We start from the raw sequence: 26,654 nt of genomic DNA, 5'->3' as shown, positions 1-26,654 counted from the left end.
TGGTGGCATTCATTAGGCTCTGTGAATAGCCCTGGTTGTCTCAGCCCAGCTCCTAGAAGAAAGAAAACCATTCCTTGAGGCTGCTAGTAATAATGGTCTTGTTTGCTAGCAGTTGCAGCATCATGGCCAAAGAATGCACAGTCATGGAAACTGAACTGCCTTTTGTCCATCAGGGCACCTCTGCCAGGTCATGGCTAAAGCCCGTTGGCAGGAGAGAGTGAGGAAAGTCTGCATTGCTGCTGCCTGCTCTCAGGACAGAGCAAATGCCTGTGTGGGTTGTGTCCAACATCCCTCATCACTGGCAAATTTACTCGAGTAGTTTAACGACCCAGTACTGACTTGTAATGTGTGCCACCTTGGCATTGTCTGTCATATCAGTTTCTGTGAGCAACCAAACTGGCTTCATGTGAAGTCACAGGCTGATTTTGGGACTTTACTCAGCAGCTTCATTCAATGCCTTAGGAGGATCTTGACTTTGAAGACTCTGAACTCATCCTTTATTGATAAAGATATTACATCTCTGGAAGTTCCTTTTTGATGAGAAAGGATAGAAATATGACTTGATTTGGATGTGGGTGTGTGCATTCATTTTTTATTTCAAGATGCATCTTGGAGCACCATAAAAGAAGTTGTGTTGCAGACAGGACTGTTAGAGAAGTTCTTTCTCTTTCTAGTTAGCAAAGGAGATGGCAAAAGCCTTCCAAGGCAGAAAAGTATTTTTTTTCTAAAGGTGTTCATATGAATTTTTCACTGAAGATATTTCTTACTGGCCAGCTACAATATTCCTCCAACACAGTAGAGCTGGGGAAAAAAAAAATTTTTGGACATAAATATTTCATCTACTGCAGTTGACAGTTTGTTTAGGCTCGTAATCTAGCTGAGTGGGAATAATTCTACTTGAGCATAAAGAACTTCAATCAGTTCATATCCTTCTCCTCTTATCAGCATCTAGCCATGACTCAGCATGCTGATATCAGTCCATCTGGGGTATTGATAAATACTTCAAGCTCAGAACTCTGAAGCAATACTGGAGAGTGAAGTCCGTGCACTACACTTGATTACTATTAAGAATTTTATGACAAAACTTTGTAGCTATAGAGGGAATTTTTTCGCTAGTGTTTCCAGAGAGAACATTTGCTTCTTCATAGGTTTAAATATTAATGTCTGATAACACTATCCATGACTAGCCCCTGGCAGGACTGTGCCTTTTTGTCAGGGCAAGTTTTACTCTGATATAAAGAGAATTTTGTGTTTTGGCCATTATTCTTACAATACTGAAGTATCCATCTGCTATGACACTGGAAATAATATGAACTTTGTCAAGCAAACTTGATTGGTGAAGGTTATGTGTTATTTCTGCTGTGACAATGCCCTAAACCTTGTACCAAGAAGGTATCAACAAACCTACTCCCAATGAGTTTGCAACCCAAGATCTTAATAGGCAACAGATGTATGATGCTGCAGGAAGAGGGGTGGGGTGCAGTTGCAGAATGAAGCAATGTGGGAGCATAATCCTATGGCTGCAAAAAACCTTCACAGAAGACTGATAATTTTATTCGAAATGTTTTCATCTTTAATTCAGGTCAGGACAGCAGGGTGGTGGTTGGTCACAGTTTAGAGCTTTACAGACTACTTCTGCCATAAAGCACATTAACATTTTGAATACACTTGCTTAGGTAATCATTAATACCGAGAAAATTGTGTTCCTCACCTGTTACTTAGAATGTCTCATTGCAACTTATTTTCTTTTTCTTTTTCTTTTTTTTTTAAATTCTTTGTTTTGTTTGTTTCTTGGTTTTGTTCTATGATTTGTGGTATCTACTGAGCAGGTAAAAGATGACAAGGATAAAGTCAAAGCACCAAAAGATGAGATGAAAAGTATCTGGGATCGTAAGAGGGGAGTTCCTGAACAAAAGGCACAGAACGGAGAACGTGAACTCACTGCCTCAAAACTTAAATCTACTGAGAATGCTTTTGGGTAAGTTCCAAGTAAGCATTGGGCTTGCTTATGTTATAGCAGAGCAGGGGGCCATCTCTGGGTCTCTGCTTAACAGCCTGGTAGCGGCTGAGTAGAACACTTGGGTTGGCAACCTCAGAAGAGGCTCTAGCATTCATTGGGTTGTAGGTATGAGTTAAAGCTTTTGGCCTGTTTTCTAATGAACTGCCCCCACATTGTTGCAGTAACAAAATGAAGTACAGAGAGCAGATGTAAATAGCCTTGCTCCCTCACCAGAGACAAGTGGCTTGTTTTCGCTCTGCTGGGGCTTTCCTTCCTTAAAGGATATTTATTTCTAATATCTGCACAGAGGTCGATAATGACAACAGCCTAGGTTTTGTGTTCTCTAATTTTTTGTCAGATCTCAGCCTTTACTAATTAACCTATTTCCAGTTACTCACCTGCTTTTAATCAGACTCTGCATGTCAGTACGGAGCACAATGCAGTTCGTAACTGTTGAAAGAGCCTCTCCCTTGATTTCAAGGCAAACCTTGGAATTAATGACTTCTTTATAAAAGTAGTTTTTCAGTTAGGCAAAAACCTCTCCTAGCCAAAGTGTTCTACTTTTATCTTTTTTTATAAGCTGTGCCACAGCTCAATTTTTATTTTTTTCCTTTTCAAGGAAACATTTGCCTTGTGGTTATACTGGGAAATTCAATGAAGGTGGCAAATTTCTAGTGAAAAGTTTATTAAAAAAGGATTCTGCCTGCTAAGAGGAAGGGGTACATGAAGCAGAGCAGAAGTTCTTCCTTGTAGCAGAAAACCAAGAATGAGTAGGTTAGAAATCTAATCTTTTTTCCTTCTGAACCTCTCTTCCTCTTACTTTGATACAGCCAGAGAAAAGGTTAATCTCTCCAGGCACTTTGAGAAATCTGTGCATGGCAGATGGGATTTGCTGTTGTATCTCAGCATTCCCTTCATGATTCTTCCGGGAAAAACAAACTTTCTCAAAATAAAATGCGGTTCAAAAGTCCCTGGAGACACCCTGACCTAAGGCCAAAAGACAGACAGAGGTGGAGATGGAATAGCAGGAAATTGGCCTTGCTCAGAACTGTCCTGCTTCATGACTTGGGTCACATCATCAATAACATGAGAATGGTTTTCTAAAAATATTTTTGTTGTGTTTTCATTTGCTTTACTTCCTGTGGGAGACAGGCCTTAGTGGCAACATGTAGATTTGAGTTTCCACTCTTTTTTTTTTCTTCTGTTTTTCTTCTACTATTTCCCAAATGTGGGAAGAAGCCTGTTAAATAGCCTTTTATCAGCTGAGTAGAAGACATGGGTTGGCAATGTCAGCAGAGGCTGTAGTGTTCATTGGCGATTAGGTATGAATTAGAGCTCTTGGCCTATTTTCTAATGAACTTCCCCCATGCTGATGGGCTTTGTTTGGAACTGTCTTTATTCTTGCTTTTACGTGAACATATCAAATACTAGTTAGGAAGCATGTAGCTTGGCTAACTGCGGTGGTGAAGACCTGAGAATAAAATAGGGTAGTGGAGGCTAAAGAAAAATCTTACCTGTGTCTACTTCAGTCAGTAAGAGAAATACAGAATAAAACTCCATTTTATGCATCACAATTTCTCCTCCCTAACTGTACTTGCTCCAGAAATACGGCCAAGCAACCAAGACCAGAAAAAGACATGATGAAAAATATTTTCCCCCAAGACAATCTGCAGAAAGAGAAAGCTTAAAGAAAATGAGCAGTTGCAGAAAATGAAAATGTTGGTGTTTTTCAACTGAAAATTGAAATCATTAAACTCAGGGAGTTTTTTTTAGCTTACCGTTCCCATCTCCCCTCCCAGCTGCCTCCCTATGCTCATACAGGACTACAAAAGCCCTAAATATGATGTAACATGGGGTTTTTTTCCATATTATTCTGACATTTTTGGCTCCCACAAGCCATTGCTTTCCTTTTCCTCCTTGTCTGAAAGCTGGAACTCTTTCTCCACCCAGCATCTCAATATTGATTTCCCAATGTCAGCAGTAGGGAACAGAGATTCCCAGAATCTGTTGAAAAGAGAGGAGTTTGGGAGGTGGAGAAAAATAAGAAGAATGACGGCCAGTTTGTTGATACTATTTTGAATTGTGCAGAACCAGTAGGGAAAGTCCTGTAAACTGCATGAGAATAAAATAAACTAGAAACTTTAAAAGTGCTTCTTTGTAAGGAGAACAAAATAGGCAATTGAGGTCTCCAAACAAAAATGTTAAGACTAGGTTCTACCTTTGGCTTCTATCAGTTGAAAGCTGAGAATAGCTGTTAAATTCATTGAGGCTATCTGTACTGAAGTCATTGAGGATTAATGTTTCTTCTGTGCTGATATAAAACAGAGTGGCTATTTATTAAGAAAATCTTGGCAAATGTTATGTTCTTAGCTCTCTTAGTTCTGAGGTCTGAGTATTTGCCCTTGCTGGGGATACCATTATGTCTATCAGAAGTGACCTTTTGCATCTTAATTGTCCCCAAAGCTTGCAGGTCTGGGTGGGCTGGCAACACAGACTTCAGAGCCAAGAGACAAAAATAATTAAAAATTGAAGAGGTTCCTGGGATGTTTGCTATAGGAGATTACAACCTTGCAATGAAGCAGGACCATCTTAAAATAGCTAGGGATTTCTCATGGCCTGTGCAGGATAGATGGACTGGTTCCTTAGAAATACTTAGTGCCTTATAGAGGCGTGTGGAACATTTTGAGTTCTCGTTACCTCTGCAAACTGAATCAGAGGTATTTCAGGCTGGACACACGAAATCATACTTCACACCTCAAATATTGGTCCTCACGTTGTTTTTGAGTGGGTTAAATAAAATTTCAAATAAAATTTCCAGTGTTTCCTCACAATGCTTTAGGTAATTATGTATTTATTTGTCATTGAGAAAGCTTGAGTTCCTTTTTTTAATTAGGCATCACTACGTGACGCAAGCCCTTATTTGTGATCACTTACATTAACTTGACGTTTATGGTAAAGGGTGATCTTGTGGTTCTACTTTCATGGTTTAAGTGATTCCATTGCAAAAACACTTTTAGGAATAGGGCCTGGAACAGAAAATAATTGTGATAAGGTGATATTATGGAAATATACATTATATACTTGTAACTTTAGGTTAGAAAATCAGATATGAGAGTGTACTGAGGGTACATACATTCACAGACCCCTGGGACATTTTTATTTTTTTTTCTTTAGCCTGACTTTGCGATGTTACACTCTTGCATAGAGAAGACACTCTAAAACCATGTAAACACATTGCAAAAGAAATGCCAGGTCCTACTACTTTGGTGTTGAACTTGCATAGATGAAGTACAGCAGCTGAATTCACATAATAGCATCAATTTGGTTATGCTACTTTGCCTTATGGTTTTTAACAATACAATTCCTAAATCATGTATGCCATGCTAGAATCAAATTTCATCCAATGTGGTAAAATCACATGGGGGCAGAAAATTCTGTTAGTAGATTCTATTGTGATATTGAAACCACAGATAGTTCAATTCTGGTCCTACAACCTCTTTTATATGGTTAGTTCCATCTGGATGAGGTGCCTATCTGAAAAGCAATATTGTAATATTGGGTGTGATTCACCAGACTGAAAATTTATGTGGTATTCTTCATATTGTCATCTCTAATCTGATCATCTCTAGCAGTTATTGTTATTGTTGGAATGCTTGATTCGTACTGTCTTGTGATACTATACTCTACAGCGCTCTGGTTGCGTTAATGAAGTCATTAATATCCAGCTTTGTTAAATGCCAAAAGAACAGAGCAGAAAGCTTTTTTTAAAAAAATCCCTTTCTGTCTCTTGTGAATAGCACACTGATACCTCTTAGGTACCTATCTCCTTGTCAGCAGTAATATTAAACGCACTCAGGGAGCAGACATTTGTCTAAACACTGCTGTAGTAATTGTTTAACTAGGTGATGCTATCTGACTCTGTTGAAAGTATGCACTTCACCTATGCAGATTCTTTGGGGTTTGGGGCTTTTTTGGGTATTCTTTCTGTCTCATATATTACATTTGGTTGGAAAACTTCTGTTTTCTCTGGTGGAAAGTTGCCATAAATAAATAATTTCCAGTTCCTTAATAAAGAGTCATACTTTCCCTGGAAAATCTCAGCAAAAGATCTGATGAACCTTTCTGTTCATACAGGCTGGGATAGTTAAAGTGATAGGTGTTATAGATGAGATAGGAACCTTTTTAGGTTTTCAAAACACTGTTGAAGCTGTAAGGTTCTGTCCCCTCTCTTATCTCCTTCTGTTTTTCCCAAGTCAAGTAATTTGTTCTGTCCCCAAAGATGCTGTTTTTTTTCTAGAGGGTTTATAAAAAAATACTTGCCTTTGAAAACAGAGGATTAGTGTATCTCTAATTATATAGAACATTGCATAATAATTTTGCTATGATTTTTTTCTGTGTAAATTTATCTTATTTAAAATCAACAGAGAGCGGTTAGTTAGGGGTTTCCATTGTTTTGTTTTCTGTATGAAACACAATAAGCTTTTGGAAGTGTTTCCTTTGTACACAAACTGCAGAGCAGAGGTGTGAAACTGTAAGAGTTTACTGCATACCATAGAGATGCTGATGAGATATGATACCTCTTACTGAAGTTACATGAGATGTTAAATATTTCAAGCTGAGTTACTGAATTCTTTTAAAAACGGAGGTGTCTTGAGTTCTTAGGCAGGGTGGCACAGCTCATGTGCACACAAGCATGAGACACTCCTTCCTCACTGACAGTGGATGGGAGAGGTGCTCCTTTTAGTATCCCAGCCTACCAACTCCTGATGAAAATGTTTTGGGCCTGTCATAGTTTGCATGGAACAAAAGGTCTTATAAGGCGATATCTTTATGTGCCAGGCTGTTGTGTTGCTGTTGAGCATGTGGCAGCAGGTGGCTCTGGCCAGGAGGGGAAAACCTGTGGTGCATCACCTTCTCTTTCATTTCTTTCCCAGCCGCTCCAACTTGAAAGGGACCACAAATGCAGAGGAAGCAAAGCTGGGGTCTCAGGTTGAGGCTGGAAAGTGGCTAGAAGATCAGCGCCGTCGCCGAGGTGAGAATGAGGAGTTTGAGAGGCTGAAGGAGAAGCAGCAGGAGGCAGCAGCAGAGCTGGATGAACTGAAGAAAAGGCGGGAGGAGCGCCGGAAAATCCTGGAGGAAGAGGAGCAGAGGAAGAAGCAGGAGGAGGCTGAGAGAAAAGCCAGAGAGGAGGTAAATGTAAAATACAAAGTATTTGACTCTGGTTTTATTCCCTTGTTGTTACTACTTTACTTCCACTGGCCTTGGGTTAGTTGAAGACACTTTACAGCAGTGTCTGCGCAGACACTTTTAGGCAAAAAAGTTGGTGGCGTTGGATGTTGGTGGGTCTGTATTTAACAAGAGGGCAAAATAAGGCCAAGAGGGACTGACTCATAGGTGAGAAAGAAGCGTGTAACAAAGAAGGTAAGACCAAACCCAAGCATACAGGCCAAAGTGTGCTGCTTCTTGCATCTAATGTTACTGTGTGGAGAATGGCTGCTGTGACTTTGCCTCATGTTACACCCTTTAACTGGGCCCTCTGGGTTGTGTGCTTTTCTGGGCATTGCTGTTTCTTAGTGTCTGTCAGGAGATGGTCTGTTGCCACAAATCTTGATTTCAAATATGCTACCCAGCATTAAAATGGCCCCATTTTCTAACCCTCAGATTTAACTACAAGTATGCCATATTTGATATCAAGCGACCACATCACATAGATGCTCTAGGGAGGACCTGAGGTAAAACGTACAGTCATCCAGCATAGAAGGAAGTGTTACAGTTTGAGCCTTGGGAAGGGCAGGGCTCTAATATATGTCTTCACAAGTCAGGATTTCACCTGCGGTAGTTGCAAATTTCTTATCTTCTTGGGGATGGAAAAAGTTGGGGGCAGTGTTATAGCCACAGAGTTTGTAATTTATTCAGGGTGTCTTTTTGAAGTTACACAAATTTAATGACAAAGTACATGTCAATATTCATCTGCTGCAGATGAGCTGGAATGCTAATGTTATGTATAGTTGTGATGGACTAGATCTCATTAGGAAGATATTCTTGTCTAATTAAATATTGAGTACCCAACCACATCTGCTTGCTTGTACTTCCTCTGCCAAGGGACTCTATAAATAGGATTTCCAAATCTCTGGTGCATCATTTAGGAATCTTAGTTGTTTGGAAAACAAATGGTAGATGAATAATAATAGTATGTGGCAGCTGAATGCCAACTGCTTTAATATATTAAGCTCTTTACAGTAGAACTCAATAGAGGCTGAGATTGCACAATACCTTGCTGGTCAGACCCTGCTGACCAGTGCTCGTAATGGTTGTGCTTTGACTTGTAGTTTATGAAGTAAAAACTCATGTTATCTCTTTGGAGGGAGACTAAACCTTCAGGGTTTGTGGCACCTATTGATTTTCCCTTGGGAAGTATTAATCTTGGCACAAAAGTGCCAGAGTAGATGAATAGAACAGTACAATGATGATACATGAGGATACAGAGAAAGTGAATTTGTGTATGTTTATAAATGCGGTTTTTTTCTCTCCTTAAGTAGCACTATATGGCAATAAATCTGGTGACCTCACTGTGAGGAGACACTACAGCAGCACAGACTTATGTCTTCACTGCTTCCTTAACACTGTGATGGATTAACAGCAGTATATTCCTGCATTTCAGATAGGTCATTGAACTTTTTTTGACTGACATAAAAATCTATTCTTAGAAGATTTGGTAAATGTTTGCAGGATTGCAAAGCTCTGTAAAGGTGATGTAGTTTCTGAAAGAATAAGTGACGTTTCATATTTTTTAAGGAGGAAAAGAGGAGAATGAAGGAAGAAATTGAAAGAAGAAGGGCTGAAGCTGCTGAGAAACGTCAAAAGATGCCAGAAGATGGCATATCTGAAGACAAGAAGCCGTTTAAGTGTTTCAGTCCTAAAGGTTCATCTCTCAAGGTAACTCCTCTACTAACATCTATGTAGTACAAAAAAAGTAATAGGGGTTGCAGTCCAAACCAACAGCCAGACACCAAAGCAATGTGAAAATACTTGAAATCAGACTTGAGACAGTGCTCAGAAATAGATCTTAGCCTGAAACTTTTAGCTGAAAGACTTCATTCATTGGGGTGATTGAAAATTAGAGATCCTCTCTAAAAATAGAATCTAGAAAAAAGTTACCTGTTCTTGTTGATGAAAAACGTCTGAAAAGGATCTTCAGCTTCAAGAGAAAATTATTTTGGAAATTTAAAGCTGTATTACTGCATCGATTTTCAGCGTTGATTTGTTACAGGAGTGCTTTGTGAACTGGATAAAGATCACAAATGTTCTCTCTCTCTTTCTCCTTCTGCATCCACAATTACTTTCTTCCTTGCCAGATTACTTTGTCTTTAACCATATCCAGCCCAGTCATCATTAATTGAAACTGCCCCATATGGGAGTTCTAGTTTATGTCTAATCCCCCTAAAAATAACATCTAGAAGTACTGGGCTGGATTTCATTTTCTTATGTAACAGGGAAAAAAACAAACCCTTCTGATGCTGCAGGAATTTCTAAGTGGTCTTTTGTGGCCTGTTTTATATTGGAAGTAAGATAAATCAATTAAATGGCCTTTCAGCATGGAAGAGGAATCCTGCCGCACTGAAATTATTGGGAACTTTGTTTTGGTATTCAGTCCAGTTGCTTTCTCAGCTTAAGCCCAAACTTCAGAACTATTAATTGTTTTCAGCTATCTTCCTTTTCTCATTTTGTGTCGTTAGTCATTTAAGAATCCAAAATGCTTGTCAAAAAAAGACCCCTTAGTGAGCACCAGGAGAGGAAAGAACTGGGCAGGAAGTTATCAGGTAGGAGCTCATTGAAGCATGAAGTGGATCTCCATAGGATTAAGAACTGTATTTTTGAATGACAAATTTCTTTTGGTCAAAATTACATTTCTGCTCACAGAGAGCTACACTTTGAAGCAGCCTGGAGCTTCATCCCTATGCTGTTTTGGGTCGAGTTCTAGCAAATACAGTGTCCAAATGCTTTTGACAGGACTTGCCTTTGACTTCTGAGGCACATCTGAACCTGAAATACAATGACAGAACACATACAGCTGTAAACAAAGATTGCACTTTCATGACTTGCTCCTATTAGATAAACCTGGTCAGACACTATAAATGTGCAGCTTCTTCCCAGCCCTCCTGGGAGGGCTTCTTTTTCTTCCTTCTGTTTATTGAGATGCCTTTTGTGACATAGATTTGGAGTTTTAATTCACAAATGACTCAGAAGAGAGGAAATTATACTTGAAAGCACATAATAGAAAGATATAGATCATAATTTTGGAGAGAGTGGGAAAAAACACTGGATTTGGCAGGAGGTTAATAGCTTTTAGAGAATTTTTGGAGTGATGCTACACTATTTTACTGAGTGTATTTTTAGAGGAAAGCTGGAATTTTCCAAATGTCATTAAGCATCCAAGGTCTATCTTTTTTATGATGGTAATTGCTGATGGTTTTTATGGCTTGTTAGGTAGAAGTTGTTTGTTACAAAATCTGATATATGCAACTCCGTGCACATTTTTTCTCCTTCTCTGTTTCTCTTTGAGAAATTCGTGATACAGTACACATTCCAATCCGATGTCTGTGTGGCCAGAGTAGATGTAATGCTGTTGAACTTCACACCCTGAACTGTTTCTTGGATTTCTGTGGTCAATAGCTGAGGAGAGAATAATCTCATTTTAATAACCTGATCTCAAATTTGGTGTCAAACTCCAGGTTTTAGAAGACAGTATATTTTGTTACCTTTCATTAAGACAGACTTCTCAGGCTGGTCTAACCTGGTTGGTACGCAGCTTTCTCATTGCCTGTTATGCACTGCCCAAGTTATCTTTTGACTTGTAAAACATCTGGCACGTATATTTTCCCTTGATGAATGTATCATCTGGTTAGATGTGTCATGAGTCATGTGAGAACCCTAAATGCACAATTGTGGGTGGGCGGTTGGAATTAATAATGAAAAAAGGGACGCTTAGTATTAAAATACTGTATAATACATGTGCACATTCTGAATTCTCCTGTAACACAGTCTGGCAAAGCACCTTTTTCTCCTTCCTTGTCCTTCTTGGGGTGATAATTTTTGGGGAAGAAAAGTAAGTTCCTGGGAGTGACTTAGATGAGGAAAGTAGGGCATGCTGTTTACCAAGTGAACTACAAGAACAAAGGAAAGAAGGGAAATAAACTGAAAAGCAGTGTGGCATATTACTTATGGACATATATCTTATGGGCATTGCATTTATCCATTAGGCATGGCATGGGCTAGCATGACATGCAGACTCAGAACTGATGTGCAACTCATCTCCATGTATTACACGGCTCATGGAAGCACATATATAAATGTATGTATAGCAACACGGGCATAATGTACATACGTGGTTATATTTAGAAAGAACTACTGTGATTATCTAGTCTGGCCTCTAAGAAATCACAGCCTGCACAGTGCTGATTGTTATTTTAACTATCAAATACAGTATTATTACTAACCCCCCATGAGGGCTGGTCCTTGCAGAGGAGACAGTGAAGAGGAAGAGTGCAAAGTAAATACAGATCAAGTTCATCACTAGCTCAGGGACAGAAGCAGCTTGGATTTCTCAGGCCTGGTGGAGTCCCTGTGGGCAGCAGCAGCAGTACCAAACCTCTGTTCGACCTCTGCCCTCTCTCTTGTTTGTTTTTTGTTTTGGTCTTGTTTGTTTGGGTGTTTTTTGTGTGTGTTGTTGGTTTTTTGTGTGTTTAGTTTGGTTTTTTGGTTGTTTTTGGGAGGAGTGTGTGTGTGTTTGTTTGGTGGGGTTTTTTTTAATAAAGACAAAGACTGGAACAACTTCTGCTGCTTTCCCATCCTGCTCCAGCTCATGCTTTCCCTACTTTAGTTCACATATAAATGGTGCTGCACTAGAAGAATGAGATTTCCAGCATAATCTTTGTTCATTTTCCTTTTTAGACAAGTTCATTCCTCATGTTTTCTTTGGGAGGGAGTATTATTGACTTCTTGTATAACTATTCTCTAGGTTAATCAGGAGAGAACAGGATATTTCAATACTAAGTCTCCTTTTGGGGGTAAGCTCCACCACTACAGAAATGCAAAAGCAGTTAGGCACTGAGGGGAGGAAGCAATGGCAGGAGGCCAGGAGCCTGGGATATCTCCTGTCTTTGCAGAAAATGTCTCCTGGGAGTCACAGAAACACAGGATTATGTGGCAGCCTGTGCTCTCTGCAAGGCAATGCTGACAGCTAAGGCAGAAGACAGGACTTTTCAGGGCTTGAGATTTTTTTTTTAATTTTCTTAAAAGCCTGTCTTGTCCTATCTTATTATTGCTCTCAATACCTGACAGCTGGATCAGTGACTGGAAAGAATTAGACTCCACACAATCAGTTCTTCCTAGATGAGCTACTCTTGCAGCTGAGGGAAGGTACAGTGGTAAGAATAGGATTTGTGACATTTGTTTTTCCCCGTCTTTGATGCTGATGGCAGCACTCTGGTGTGGCAGGTAAACTGGAGTAAATTGGTGCACTCTGCACAAATGCTGCTGACAGCAGGAAAAAGCCTAACTGTGCTTAATGAAGCAAAAGAGCACATGAGCCACTCGGGGAGGATAAGGAGAAGCTACATTACTCCCAGTGACTACCACTCCAAATACGTTTCCACTAGGTTCTTCCACCTGTTGGATTACAATACAGAGACTTCTGTTTTCTGTGTGCATTTCTTATTCCACTTCCTCCTTGACCCATTCTTTGAGAAGAGTTTTCCTATATATCAGTTTACAACACTTTCTTCGAATAATATCTAATACCCAGTTTAAAATTCCTAAGAATCATTTAATACCGTTGTATGAAAGAAATTTTACTGGGCACATCTAGATGTTTTTAGTTTCCCAAGTCACTGGCTCAAATTGTGTGTTAACTCATTCCTCTTCCATTCTGTTTCTGTTCTCAGAGAATGTACAGGCGGAAAACAGAGCACTTTGACACCCACGTTTTAACTGCATTTTAATAGGCACAGTCAGCAATTGCACAGTCAGCAAACAAAACATATCTATATAATATTGAATGTGGATAAATGCATACATATATCTCTGTATAACACCTTGCTTAATTTATTCCTTGCCACCTGTATGTGCTGACCCTGTTGAGTAAGGCCCTAAACAGGTGTGAGAATCCATATGGTTTTGATTTATGTTGATTGGTTTCATTTTGCCTGACTTTACCAGCAGAAGGGTAGTTGTCCATCTAAGCATTTTGTTGTCTAATCTAAGCTTCATTGGGAGTTAACATAGCAAGTGCCACCCTCAGTGGATAAGCAATCCCACCTTTCCGAGGGTGAGGTGAGCTTTTCCACCTCTCCACTGACTATAGAGGGAACCAAAATGAGTAATTTTAACTAAATGCTTAACTTTCAAGCAACTGAGGTTAGGTGGGAGAGATGCAGCCTGAGATTCTGTGTTCTTTCTATCTGGTCATAATTTCATTAGAGGCAGGCAGGTTGATTTTTTTGCAGTACGTGTGTATTCTGTGTCAGAGGCTTTGGAAAAGTATTCCATGGTGACAAAACATAGTCCAAGTTATTTAACAAGATCCTGTAAAATGAATGCAAGCAAAAAGATTATTCTTATTTCCTGTTTTCAGTTTGAGAAAATATCTTGCATTTTGCGCTAACCACTTTGCTTTGCCTGTTTCTCTTACAGATCTATTTTGTAATACTGTTTACCGTATGTGCCAAACATTTAAAAATCTTTGCATGGAGTTCGTGTGGTGTGCAGTGCGTAAATGACCTTTAGATGTTGCTGTGCAATCTAAATGTATTTGACCTATATGCTGAATACAAGGGTGTTTGTTCTACGTGTATTCAATGTATGCTTCTGTTTCATGCATACTGTGTGTTGTGGAAGATGCTCTAGAACAAATTCTTATATAAATGTGCAGAAAATGTGTTATCCATTCACGCAAGGCACCTGTTTCCTTGGGCAGAGGATCATGTTCAGCTCTGAGGGCTGCTTCCTAACTCTGCTTTCCTATTTAATTTATTTTCTGGTTTGTTTCCTCACTTTCCTGTTTTGAACAATCCCTGACTTATTCCTGATACCATAGCATGTGCTCTGAGGGCCATTCTTTCCAGTGGGTAAGGAATGAATCTTTGACTTTTTACTACAACCCCAAGAACACATGTGTCTCTTGCCCCCAGCCTGTTCCCCTCTTACACCAATGCCTACTGAGGCCAGGTTTTCCTTCTGTGTAGAAACGTCTTTCCTGCTGCTAAACATTGGAAGACTATTAGGAGTCAGTACTGTTTGCATCATTTAAGATCTGTCCCTTTTGTAAGATTTCAAGTGGATTCTCAGTTCATATGAACTAGAAGATGCTATAAATTATTAGATGGCTACCTCGAGTCCTGATTCTTTGAGATAGTCCGTATTGTTTGTCCTTGCTGCCAGCCAGGGTTTTACTGGTGCAGTTGAGGAATTACCCATTCATACAGAGCAGGGGAGAAACCAGTGGCACTTGTTGGTATAACTCATCATTTTGATGCATTGCTGGTTACGATCCAGAGCTCAGCGTGGTGGGAAACTTTTCCTACCCTACCATAATCGAGGCGAGGTGACGTGGTTTATGTTACCATCGTAGATCTGTTTAGTGACTTTCAATCAAATAATGTACTTGCTCGTTTTATGGCAATGCCGGCTGTATTTCCTCTGGGTGAAACTAAGTTATAAACTGTGAAGTATGGCAGAAGAGCTGCAGCTCCGGCCCCGGGTGGGTGTGGGTGTGCGTGGCTCTTCAGCTCCTGCTTGGTGTATTGCTGCCGCCTTGTGACAGCAGTGCATTGGGACCGTTGGTACGTACCCGAGCAAAGCCCATCATCTCGCTCAGGACTATATGTAGATCACATACTGGCAGCTGAAACTGTTAATGTAAATTAGTCTGTAAATTGTGTGTGTATATACGTATTTATTTAGAGCAGTAGAGGTGCCTTTGAGCTGGATTGATGCTAGCTGGAGTTCCTCTAGTGAGCCTGTTTGGCAAATTCTGCGCTGATACTAACTGCCTGAGTTTTTGCTTGTATGGGCTTGAGAAATAAAGCATTCATGCCCTTTGATGGGATGGCTGTGGGGTTTAGTACTCTGTTACAGCCTGGATGCTAAGGGCACTGAGGAGAACCATTTAAAGGAATGGCTGTCATTGCCTTATTTTAAAGGCACGAATGCCACAGCAGTCACTGTTTAAATAATTTGAAAACGGACAACCCATACTGAGACTGGGGAATCCCCAGGAATCCACCCAGGCTGATTAATAGTAATTTCTATCCTCTGGAGCTGCTTGTGTATATTTTACTCTTAAGTGAAACTGTAGAGCCTGGGACAAGAAGTGGAACAATGCAATGTGGAAGAGGCTTGAGGAAGTTTGATTAAAGTATTTCTCGACCCAGAATGCAAATAGTCCCCTCACACTGTGGAATGTTTAAAAACTTTATTCAGGGATGTAGTCTTTTTCTTTTCAAATTATCAAGAGATTTGGCCTAAGTCTTATGAGACATTAATGATTCTTTTTTCCTGGAAACATTACAATATTTTCCTATACACAGAGTAGAAAATGATGAAATGTAAGATATTGGTTTGTATAATAACAGCTGGTAGATATTGACTCAGCAGGGACCCTGCTTGAACATGAGCAGAATACAGTCTTGACTTGTTTTTTGGACCTCAAATTAAATTGTCAATGTCCTACAAAACCATGCATGAGATAGGGCATGTGGCTGACTCCAAACCTAGCTTAGTCTGATGTCTCAACTCAGAAAAACCTTAATAAATTTGCTGTCTGTCTCAAGAGATACATACTTGCTCTTATACGGGAGATATGAGGAAATTTGACATAAATTTTGTGAATATCAACCCCTTTCGTAAGATTAACTTCTTCCCTTTTCTCCTTTCTGTATTGGTGGTGTGTTCTCTTGTTATAAATAAGGCACTGAAGAAATACACAAGATGCAAACATTAATGAAGAAAATATATCCACCTTTATGAATCTGTAGCATAACAGGCTCCTAACTATAAAACCTTTGTGTGAGTCTGGTGATTTCTGTTGGAGTGAATCTCTTTCAGATTGACCTTTTGATGTTTAAAATGGTGTTTTAGCCTGGCCTTGTACAGGCTGCCTTTCTATTAACTTTAAACTTACAGCTCTTGTTTCTCTCTTCTCTAGATAGAGGAGCGAGCAGAATTTTTGAACAAATCCGCTCAGAAGAGGTAAAGCAATAAAACAGCAGGTTCAGTCAAAACAGAAGTGTTTAATTGGATGGAATAATAATTTATTTCTCTCTTTTCTACTCCTTACAGTGGTATGAAACCCACTCACACAACAGCAGTTGTGTCAAAGATTGACAGTAGACTTGAGCAATACACTAGTGCAATTGAGGTAAGTTAATTCTGGGTCACCGTGGGTCGAGCTACTAAAGGCTTTTGGGACTTTCATCAGTCAATGTTTTACTGTTCAAAAATTGCAGGGATTTTTGGTCACAAACATTTTTAATGCAACTTCAAATAAAATACTTGAGGCACGCCTATAACCAACATCTGGATATATATCTAAACAAAACCTCAGATTTGTGTCCTCCCTTTCACGCTACAATTTACTCTGTCTGCTTTGTAAGCTTGGAGTAGCTCTTGAAGAACTCAGTCAGCATCAGAGTGACAGTCTCATCCTCTTCTTGGCTGATGAGAGTACTGTCAGCAGAGGGCTGGTAGTCATCCTGGGCAAAGCTGACTTAGCAGCTTATTTAGGATAGCAAGGAACTGGGACTGTGTTGCTAGCTGCCATTTCAGAGTGAAATTCCTTGGCAAAGAAAGACACTTTCGTGAACTAGGGAGTTAAGTTGTAACTAAGGAAAAACAGGATCAAAATAAAAAGCAGAATTTGGCCCTAGGTGATTTTGACAAGTAGTGGCTAGTAATTCGCCTTGAAGCCAGAACTGAGGGCTTTTTTTTTTCAAGGACCAAGGAAAAATAGATGTTTGCTTTTTTAATTTGTTTTGGGGATTTGTAGGTATTTTTATAACTCAGTGAGTAAAGGCAATGTGAAAGCTACTGATTAATATAGCAGGCCAACTGGACTGGCTTGGTGTCATGGGACTAAAATAGTATAAAAAGGGATATCATCTTGATGGCTGTGATTAAAATCTAGCACTTCTTCATTCCCTGCTGGATTTTGTTTTCTCTTCTTGTTCACATATAGAGTCCAAATATGGTATTCCATTAACTCCACTCCACTGGTTAGGAGTTATTATCCTTTAACTTAAAGGAAACCTTAGTAATTAAAGATCAATTAACAAAGGCTTTTTTCTATGACTATTGCCTGTTTAAGCTTTCTGCTAGGCAGCCTATCAGCGCTGGAGAGTTTTATACTCTGTGTGAGCTCTTGATGAAAAAAGTGTATCCATGACAGTGCTGAAGGCTTGGGCTTGTCTGCAGCACCTATGTCAAGCTGAAGGTAGCTCAAACCCCTCCATTAGAGATGAATGTCAGCATGGCACCTGGTAGTCTCTGTGTCATCAAAGTAGGAGCATAGAGCTTCTGTCCTCCTGCTTCACTTTGTGCCTTTTCTGGAAGAGACATAACAACCCTAGAAGTGACAATGGCTTTAATTTGGCACTGGGGTTTGATGGTGAACTCCTCAAACAGAGTGGATGGATGGATTGGAGGTACAGCTCTGTCTGTCATAAGAAATATATGTAATAGTGAAGTCAAGGTTTGCCGACCCATAAACAGTGAACCAGCCCACCCACCAGCTTACATTAGGTTCTTCAGTATATTCAGTAGGGCTGTGCTAAGATCCCAAGTCTTTATGCTCTGTTTAGATATTAAAAAGCATAGCTCTATGGCAAAGGGCAGGCAGTGCACCTTCACAGCTACATACAGCTCCCATCTGACTGGAAATTATTCCTTTGTTGAGTTTCTGATTTTTCCAGAAGCTGCCAAACCTGACTTGCTTTGCAACTACAGAGGCAAAGACTCAGCTTGTACAGGTTCCTATTCTCTTCAAATCTGTCTCAGGTAAAATGAACAAGAATTTTGAAAAGAAGGAACAGGAGCAGTTTGGTAAGCTGGAGTGTTTTTGGTGACCATGCAAAACACATGCTGGCAAAAATACCCAAACAATCCCCATCTCTTTTAAAGAACACCTCATTCCAAATATACTGTAATTGCTTGAATCCAGAGCTGTGAGGTTGTTTTCTGGGACAGATGAAGCAGAGTCTGATGCTGAATGATAGGGCAGCCTTTTCCGCCTACTTTTGTATAAGGATTTCCTTAGCTGTATCCCTGAAAGAGCCATGCTTACAGGATGCAGGTGCTAATACTTGAAAGAGGAAAAATGCAAGCCTTGGAGCAGTTATGTGCAGAGCTGTGGTTTGCCACGAGCTTTAGAAATCTAACAAATGCAAAAATCTAAGTGATTGCAGTTTTCATCGCCAGTCGTGTCAAGGGCGCAACCGCAAATCAAAAGGTGGAAAGTCTTAGTGGCACCTCTTGAGCTGGGTACTCCTTTCCTTCTTTGTGTGATCATTGCTAAAACCACTTACAGCTGCTGCATTCCTCAGCATTGCCCCAGAGTCAAACCATCCTGCAGCTCCAGTTCTTAATGCCAAATGCCAACTGGCCTCAATTCTTCTGCAGGGCACCAAGGCTGCAAGACCAGCTAAGCCAGCAGCCTCTGACCTTCCAGTTCCAGCTGAGGGTGTCCGTAATATCAAAAGCATGTGGGAGAAAGGGAATGTTTTTTCATCACCCTCTGGGACAGGAACACCAAATAAGGTATGTGTTTAATTTTACATAGTGATTATAAAGAATTATGTTACGGACCTGACCTTGCCATTCATGTTCCTATGAGCAAGCCTGGCTGCTCCTCTTGACATCAGTGGTGAAGAATGTCCCAAAAGACTCTGAAGTCCTCGAAAACTCACAAAATTGTGTGGCTGCAATATTGAGTATAATGGAAGAATTCAGTGACATACTGAGCTATGTTATGAGACATTCCAGAGCCACATCAGATTCCTTAGACAAATGTATCTGGGTACTTCAAGTGATGTACAAAGAAATTCTTTGCATTGGGAAAGATTCTTTTGGGGCACAGAGGAGGATTAAACAGGCAAGATAATAATGATGTTTTATAGATAATGCATTAAAGCATTTTTGAGACACATTCTTTTTGTAAAACCTTAAAGCAACATTTCCTTTCTAGAAATTGATGTGAGTTGATGAGCATTCATCATAGCTAAAAATCTGAGCTATGAGTTGAAGGAGGTTTTTACAGATAGCCATGAAATTTCAGTAATTTGCTCTAACCTTTTAAAGATTGATTTTAATGATTTAAATTTTAAGCCACTTAACTCCTCTGTTATGTACTTTTTGGAAAAAAAAATAGTTTAATGAAACAAAAATGTAGACTTAGACTGGTCTCTCTTCTTCTAGGCTAAAGATCTTTTTTCCCGTTGGTCTGGGGTTATGACAGAAACAGCAAGTTTAAGTATAACATTTATTCCTGGGTTAGCACTACAGTGGATATGATTTGGTCAGCCCACATTTATAATTCATGAAAACTAGAGGGTAGTAGTACTGTGTACTCCATAGGGACAATATCTTCAGAGCACACACAGGATGACTCTTAGCTAGCCATAGTCTCAGTGAGGACCTCTATATTAAACTCAGGCTTGGCTTTATTTTTAAATCTAAACCATGGAAAATACAGCAAAAGCTATTCTGAAAGTCTTCTGATTAAATTTTATTATTTTGCAGGAAACTGCTGGACTGAAGGTTGGTGTCTCCAGTCGTATCAATGAGTGGTTAACTAAAACCCCAGAGAGCAACAAATCACCTGCAAAACCTTCCGTAAGTAAACTTGGGACAACCATCTCTTTGGTCGGTGGATTCTCTCCCGGGCCAGAGGTGCTTCCTCAACTGAATGGTCATTGGAGGAACCTTGCTGCCTGTCCTCTCTTGGCAGCTCACAGAGGCCCTGTGGCTGCTGACTCCTGGCTAGTCGGAAAACAGGGGAGATGAAACAGGGCAGTTCTCACCTTAAAGCTTAGGGGTGCTCTAAAAATACAGTGCTCACAGAAGTGCTTCTCTGGTAGAGAAGGACATTAATTTACCATCTGTAAAAGCCTTACCATTAATTTAGAAATTAATGGCCATAGACCTTGGATGAAACACTTGTGCTTTGGCTCTTGCCCTGTAAAAATCTTCCAAGTATATTTTTAAACACAACTGAAATACTTTAATCCTCTGAGAGTCTAAATGTCATTTCTAATGAAGGCCATTTAGCATGCCCATTACTTAAGCAGGAATCAGAGCAGAAGATGCTGTCAGAGTAATAAGCTGGGATTGTGGGAAGCAGCAGTGTGGAAGTGGGAAGGAGCAGAAACAGGTGATAGTGAGCTGGGGAAGGGTATGGATGAGGAACTGGAGCCGTAGGTGTCCATACTGGAGGATGGCAGGGCATCATTGGTGGTGTTAATGACGCAATTTAGGATTTTATTAAAGAACTGGATTCTTCCCATCTACTTGTGTAGTGTTCTACTGCCAGTCCACTTGCCCTTTATAAAAGATTCAGCCTGAAAAACACATTCTCAGTTCACAATCTCGGTTGTCCCAAAATGGAGCTTGAAATTTGCAGCGTTGTCCCTAATGTCAGTATTTAGTGATAGCTACATGGAGGTTGTGTCCTTATGGACATGAATCATTTATCTCTCATTTAAATATCCTGGTTGGCCCAATGAGACCTGTAACCCCAGTTGATACCCTGTGTGTACCATCATCACAGCCAGAATCAACCAGTCTAAAAAGAAAACAACTTTTTTTTTTTTTTTTTTTAATATCCAAAAGAAGTAATTTGGCTCTTCAGAAGTTATGCAAATATAGCTAGAATATAGTGATAATACTAAAAAGGTTTCAATTTCCAGGTTATGAGATGCCCATACAAGTGCTAAGCAGACTTATCCTTGTTAATTCAATCAATTTTTCTGTGTATGTAAGTGTTCACTCAGATGATTAAATAAAATCTCATAGCTAAATAGTATGCCTGCGTTCTACTACTACCAGTAGAAAAGTCAGGCATTCTCTCCTCTTTCATTCAACAGTAAAGCACTCTTATTTGCAAAACAAAAAAGCAACGAGTGAGAAATTGAAATCCTGGTGTTGGTTTGGGGTTTTTTTAACTGCTCAGAGTAAACTACACAAAAACAGCCAGTGGTTTCTTCCCTGCCAACTGATTATGCAGCCATGTGGTTTGAAAGCTTGTATAGTTCACGTAAGCATGCCTAAGATCACAGGTGACTGTGCCTTTGGGGCTAGCATGATAGTCCTGGTGGACCAAGATCTGATATTCTTCCCCATATATCTGGCCCTTTTTTCCTTGTTAACTATAGGCAAACTTCCCTGGGTTGTGCCCCGATCTGTGGGTTGCAAATGGTGGAGCTGGGCAGAGCTGGCCACACATGCTTCAGCAGCCTATTGATCAGATTCCAATGGAATAAGGGACTGCAGAGGATGGATTTTGGATTCAAAACTCCCTTTTGCAGGGAGAACTAACGAATATCTTGAGTTATGTATATTTAACATGAAGGTGTGACTCCAACAGAGCATATAAAAAATGTAATATTACAGTGACATTTTATAAATGTTTTTCTCAAAGTCATTTATTTGTCTTTTTGGTCTCAGGACAAAGTGCCTTCTTACCTTGGAAGTAGAGCTGTGAATGATCCTAAAAATCTTATGCTGAAATAACCCTAAAAATTTTATTTTGATTAATGGTATGTTTTATACTGAAACTCAGAAGAAATTTACATATGTAAGAATATTAGAATCAGCATAGGAGTAACTGGTGATAAACTAGTATATATCAGCTGAAGAAATGGCCTCTCTTTATCATTTAAAATGAGGAAATATTGGTGAAAAAAAATCATCTAATGTTGAAAGTGGAAATGTAAATTAGGTGTATGTTTCTCTCCCTCAATTACAAATGGCATTCAGACATCCATCTCAAATGGGGACTGTTGTGCTGTACACATCTCAGGTTGGATGAGATTAATCCTGCACAAAGAATGGCACATTAATAAATGTCTCAAACTTCCTCAATGTTGTCCAAAAAGAGCAGGCTGGTGATCACCATGCCAATCCTGGATCAATGCACTTTGCTGTAGGATAAAGCACATGGTATTGGTGTCCTTTCTGAGCCTTTCAAATTCACCTCTCACTGTATACTTCTCTGTAGTGTAGAATTCAGTTTGCCATTGAGGCAACTGAATATACATGACTACATAAGCATATTTACAGGTATGATAGCTGTCTGCATTTCCGTTATAATTAATGGAAACCTAGTCAGTGCCATCAAGGGGCGGGGGTGGGGTGGAGGGAATGGGGTGTATAGTTTAGCTGTCAGCTTGCTAAAATCTAAGAATCTACTGTTATCTGAAACACATTCGGGTATTTGAAAAATTTACGTGGCTCTGGCAAATGTGATGCTTCACTGTGGGATTCTCACGTTATTCTGGAGCAAGAGCTGGAACACTAGTGGGTATTTCAAATAACACTAGATGTGGCTCTGTACACAACTGAAGCAACTCCTGTTTACCAGTTATCTACTGACTATAACAGGAGTGCCTAGGGCTCACCTAGATACCTCTATGAACGTACCTAAAGTTAGTTGTCTTCGTCTGGAGCTCAATGCTGATGCATAAACAGTCATAACTGAAGTGTTGGGGTTTAGTTCTGAGTAAGATGCTCTGGAGTATCTGAAGTCTGCAGGAAGCCAAGGAATATGTAAGAGATTAACACCTTTCTGGAGCAGCAGCTGGAGGTCAAGTAAAATACTTCACAGAATCTAAAGAGCCATTAGACTTTGAGAGGATGGCATGCTGCTCTACAGCAGCTTTGTCCGTTTGCCTAAAGACAGGCTATCTGAGGCACCCCAGGGTAGTGTGCCTGATCTTCAGCTACTGTCCGGAGTGTTCTGTGAATTCTGTGTAGTATCTGCCAGCCCCACGGGGCTGTGTTAGAAGCCCTAGGGCACTTGAAATGGCACTAGACAAATGGCCACAAAGATGATCATAGGGCTGGAGCATCTCTCCTATGAAGACATGCTGAGAGAGTCGGGGCTGTTCAGCCTTGAAAAGAGAAGGCTCTGGGGAGACCTTAGAGCACCTTCCAGTGCCTAAAGGAGGTCTACAAGGAAGCTGGAGAGGGACCTTTTACAAGGACACGTAGTGATAGAACAAGGGGGAATAGCTTTAAGCTGAAAGAGGGTAGATTTAGCTTAGGTATAAAGGAAGAAATTCTCCACTGTGAGGGTGGTGAGGCACAGGAACAGGTTGCCCAGAGAAGCTGTGGATGCCCCATCCCTGGAAGCGCTCAAGGCCAGGTTGGATGGGGCTCTGAGCAACCTGGTCTAGTGGAAGGTGTCCCTGCCCATGGCAGGGGGGGTGGAATTAGGTGATCTGTAAGGTCCCTTCCAACCCACACCATTCCATGATTCTATGATTCTATGAATATGAAAACAAAAGTCATCATTTAGTCACTGTATTTAATCACAACTGCTGAAAACCGGTACGGAATCTGCCTCCAGTTTTTCTTCTCTTTTATTTTTTTTTTTAAGTTGCATCTTTTAGATATTATAAAACTAACCTCTTGTTTTCCCCTCAGCCAACTGTTTCTATCTATGTCTTAATTTCCTTCTTTCTCAATAGATTGTTTTTTCTTCTTTCAATATCTCTGCTTGAAGGAACCTGCCCTCCTCCTAGTCTTCTTTGTGGGTCTGTTTGCTAAGTTTGTCAGGTAAACCTGTTTATAATTGACTATGAAGAATGATATACATCTGTAATGTGTGATTTTTACGTTTTTTACCAGAATAAATCATAGGGAAACCTAGAATTTGTTAGTTAGCAAATAACTTTATACTCCCATCATATTACACCAAAATAATCATTTGAAGCTTTTGTGACCATCAAGATTCTTGTGGTTTTTGGAACAACATTCAATTAAAAGTAGAAGGAGCAAAGATCACAATTAGTTTTGTGGTGAACCTATATCACAGATCCCAACTGATTTCAGGATTATGAAATTGGTTTTGTGATAAGGTCCACTGCAATTTTGCTGTTTTCCTCCTTCCTTCTTCTGTTACTGCTGAACTTGCTTTTTTTGAGGTACAGAATTGACTTGGCGACAACCATCAGCAACCCTCTTTGGCTGTAAATTATGACCAGTTCTAGAGCATCTCTGTTGCGTGCAAATACGTCTTCCAGAAATCACAATTCCATTCATCACTGGGCATTTTTCTATCCCGAGTTTGAAATTCTTATGTGCTGAATCTAATGGATGGCAAGAACAAGATCCTGGAAACCATGCAGGACTTGGACAGTTTTTGAAAATGAGAGTACTTATGCCCAAAATTGTTTCAAGTCTTTTGTTTGCCAATCACGGAGGCAGATATCAATCCATCTGTCCTTGAGCAGGTGCATTGCATATAGCATATATTACCTTGATTTGTAGCCCTGCTTTCCCCCAAGAAGCAGCTTGACTTTTTTATTGATTTTTTCTTAAAGTTTCCATATACATTCATTTTCAGAGGGTTTTATTATTTTTTTTTAATGACTTTACCTCACCTTTTTTTTTTTTCTGTTGGGCTATTGATCAGTACATGCTAAGGTTTTAAAGGATGTAATGGAAAATCAAATGGATATGGACAACTACAGTGTTAAATTCACAAACCTATATTTAAGAATGCAGAGGAGGATCTGATTTTCTATAGTATTAAAGTCCTGCTCTAGTTTTTTAGTTTTTTAAATTAAATATTTTGACTCTGATCTAAAATAACTGAGACAAGCTACTTTTGAACTCCTCCCTAACAGAAATACTATTTCTGAAAAAATATTTTTTTCTACAAAAGTTGGAATTGTCTTTCTTAAAAACCCAATGGGACAGTAAATTCTCACTGTACTCCCTGGGATTAACGTACCAAGTTACGGCCAGTCTGTGCAATACGAAATAGATGCAGCAGGATTATTTTGTGTTGTGTGTGGAGTCATTATGTGAAGTGTCATTCTGAATAGCTTTATAATTGATAGACAATGCAACATTTGCCACTGGTGGATGTTCCTCAGTTTTTCTTATGAGGAAGTCGCATTCTAACCTTTTCTGTAACAAATTAAAATAAACCTGAACTAATGTTGGTTTCTGTTCTCTGACATTATTTTGAAAATACAGGATTTAAAACCAGGAGACGTATCCGGCAAACGTAATCTCTGGGAGAAGCAGTCAGTTGAAAAAACAGCTTCTTCTTCTAAGGTAACACTTCAGTGTGTTGTTGAAAGAATAGTATCTCTCTGAGAGGCTTTCTAGGGTGAAGGTGCTGTTTGCCCTTATACAGTCAGGCAGCTGAAATTAGGCCTTTATGTGTTTTTTGTTACTAATCTGCCTTTTTATCTATAAAAGTAAGTACAATGAGGTGCAGAAAGCTATGGGCAGTGTGCAACTTTTATATTCGTATTTGGCAGAGCTGTGTTGCACATGGAAATCTGCCCTTTGCATGGGGTTGGTTTTTTTTCCATAATAAAAAGCTATGTTTTCCCATATTCAACTTTAGTAATGGGTTATTACTTTTTCAAACAGGTATCAGCTATGGGGAAAAAATCAGAGGCTAATGGTAAGTAATTCTAATAATACACCTGCATCTTAAATAGAAACAGTGCCACATTTTTGCACAGGCATATCTGTGTTTTAAAATTCTACACCATTAATGTTGATGGAAAAAAACCCACTTCCTTTACGATATCATCAAAACAGGAATGTTTGAGAAATAAATCTAAATCATCTTTCTAGAGGGACTAAGGACTAGCAGTGCTCCAGCCACATTTGCAAAGCCTTGTTCAACTGATGCGTGCAGCATGTTTGCTGTAGCTGGAGACTATCATTAAACTGGGTGAGGTCTGGGGAATGGGATGGTCATTTAACTAATTACAGCAAATGCAAGGCATCTGGGAAAGGCTTTTTAAAAGGGCTGCAGTGGCAATGAATATGCCTTTCATGAGTAGAGAGGGAGAACCCAAAAAGCGAGGCTGTTGCAGCATTATTTGAGCAGAAATGGAAGACTTCGCTACTATTGAGAACTAGCCCTGCATCTGATGTTAAACACTGTCACAGGGTAATGGTGAAGCCTGAGGAAAATTCAGCAGCACTGATTTTTAAAAGTAAGTCTTCTGGCTGGTTGTGATCCTCACGTGCTCCTGCATACCCAGACTGGACTGGAGTTCAAACACACCTCAGCAGCAGCACTGCTTTTGCTGCAGCTGTGCATTGATGTCTTCTCAAGACAAAAAAGTCTTATTACCGTCATACTATCATTTTGAAACTACTAGTTTGTGAAACACAACCTAGTTGTTTAGAAAGAAATCAGAAAAATTACCCTTCTAGCTTTTTTAATTTTTCTTTTAATCTAAACCACTCCAAATAAAAGCAATTAAAGGAATTACATGCATAGGGACCAGTGGGGAAGAATGCAAATTCACTGATGAATTTAATAGCTTTAAAGATGCCTTGCAACATCCCTCAACCCCTCACTAGGAATAAAGCAATCAAATATTGAAAAAAAAATTGTTTTCTATACATT

General features: G+C 39.7%; 1 protein-coding gene across 16 annotated transcripts in view; it reads left to right on the top strand.

The window, feature by feature from the left end:
• Positions 1-26,654, top strand: part of CALD1 (caldesmon 1) — a 202,827-nt gene that overhangs the window by 173,928 nt on the left and 2,245 nt on the right. For 15 of the 16 annotated variants that reach the window (XM_027807567.2, XM_055710913.1, XM_055710922.1 and 12 more), the window contains 9 exons: positions 1,830-1,978; positions 6,934-7,189; positions 8,795-8,935; positions 16,203-16,246; positions 16,337-16,415; positions 18,671-18,808; positions 19,790-19,882; positions 25,253-25,333; positions 25,658-25,691. In XM_027807567.2, the coding sequence (XP_027663368.2) occupies positions 1,830-1,978; positions 6,934-7,189; positions 8,795-8,935; positions 16,203-16,246; positions 16,337-16,415; positions 18,671-18,808; positions 19,790-19,882; positions 25,253-25,333; positions 25,658-25,691 (1,015 nt within the window). Of the gene's footprint in view, positions 1-1,829; positions 1,979-6,933; positions 7,190-8,794; positions 8,936-16,202; positions 16,247-16,336; positions 16,416-18,670; positions 18,809-19,789; positions 19,883-23,736; positions 23,825-25,252; positions 25,334-25,657; positions 25,692-26,654 lie in introns of those variants that run through there. The other variant, XR_008732325.1, reaches the window with a different exon arrangement.

This window comes from Falco cherrug, chromosome 5, assembly GCF_023634085.1.
Source record: "Falco cherrug isolate bFalChe1 chromosome 5, bFalChe1.pri, whole genome shotgun sequence".
In the NCBI taxonomy this organism is placed as follows: Eukaryota; Metazoa; Chordata; class Aves; order Falconiformes; family Falconidae; genus Falco; species Falco cherrug.
This window is presented reverse-complemented; position numbering and strand designations above follow the sequence as displayed.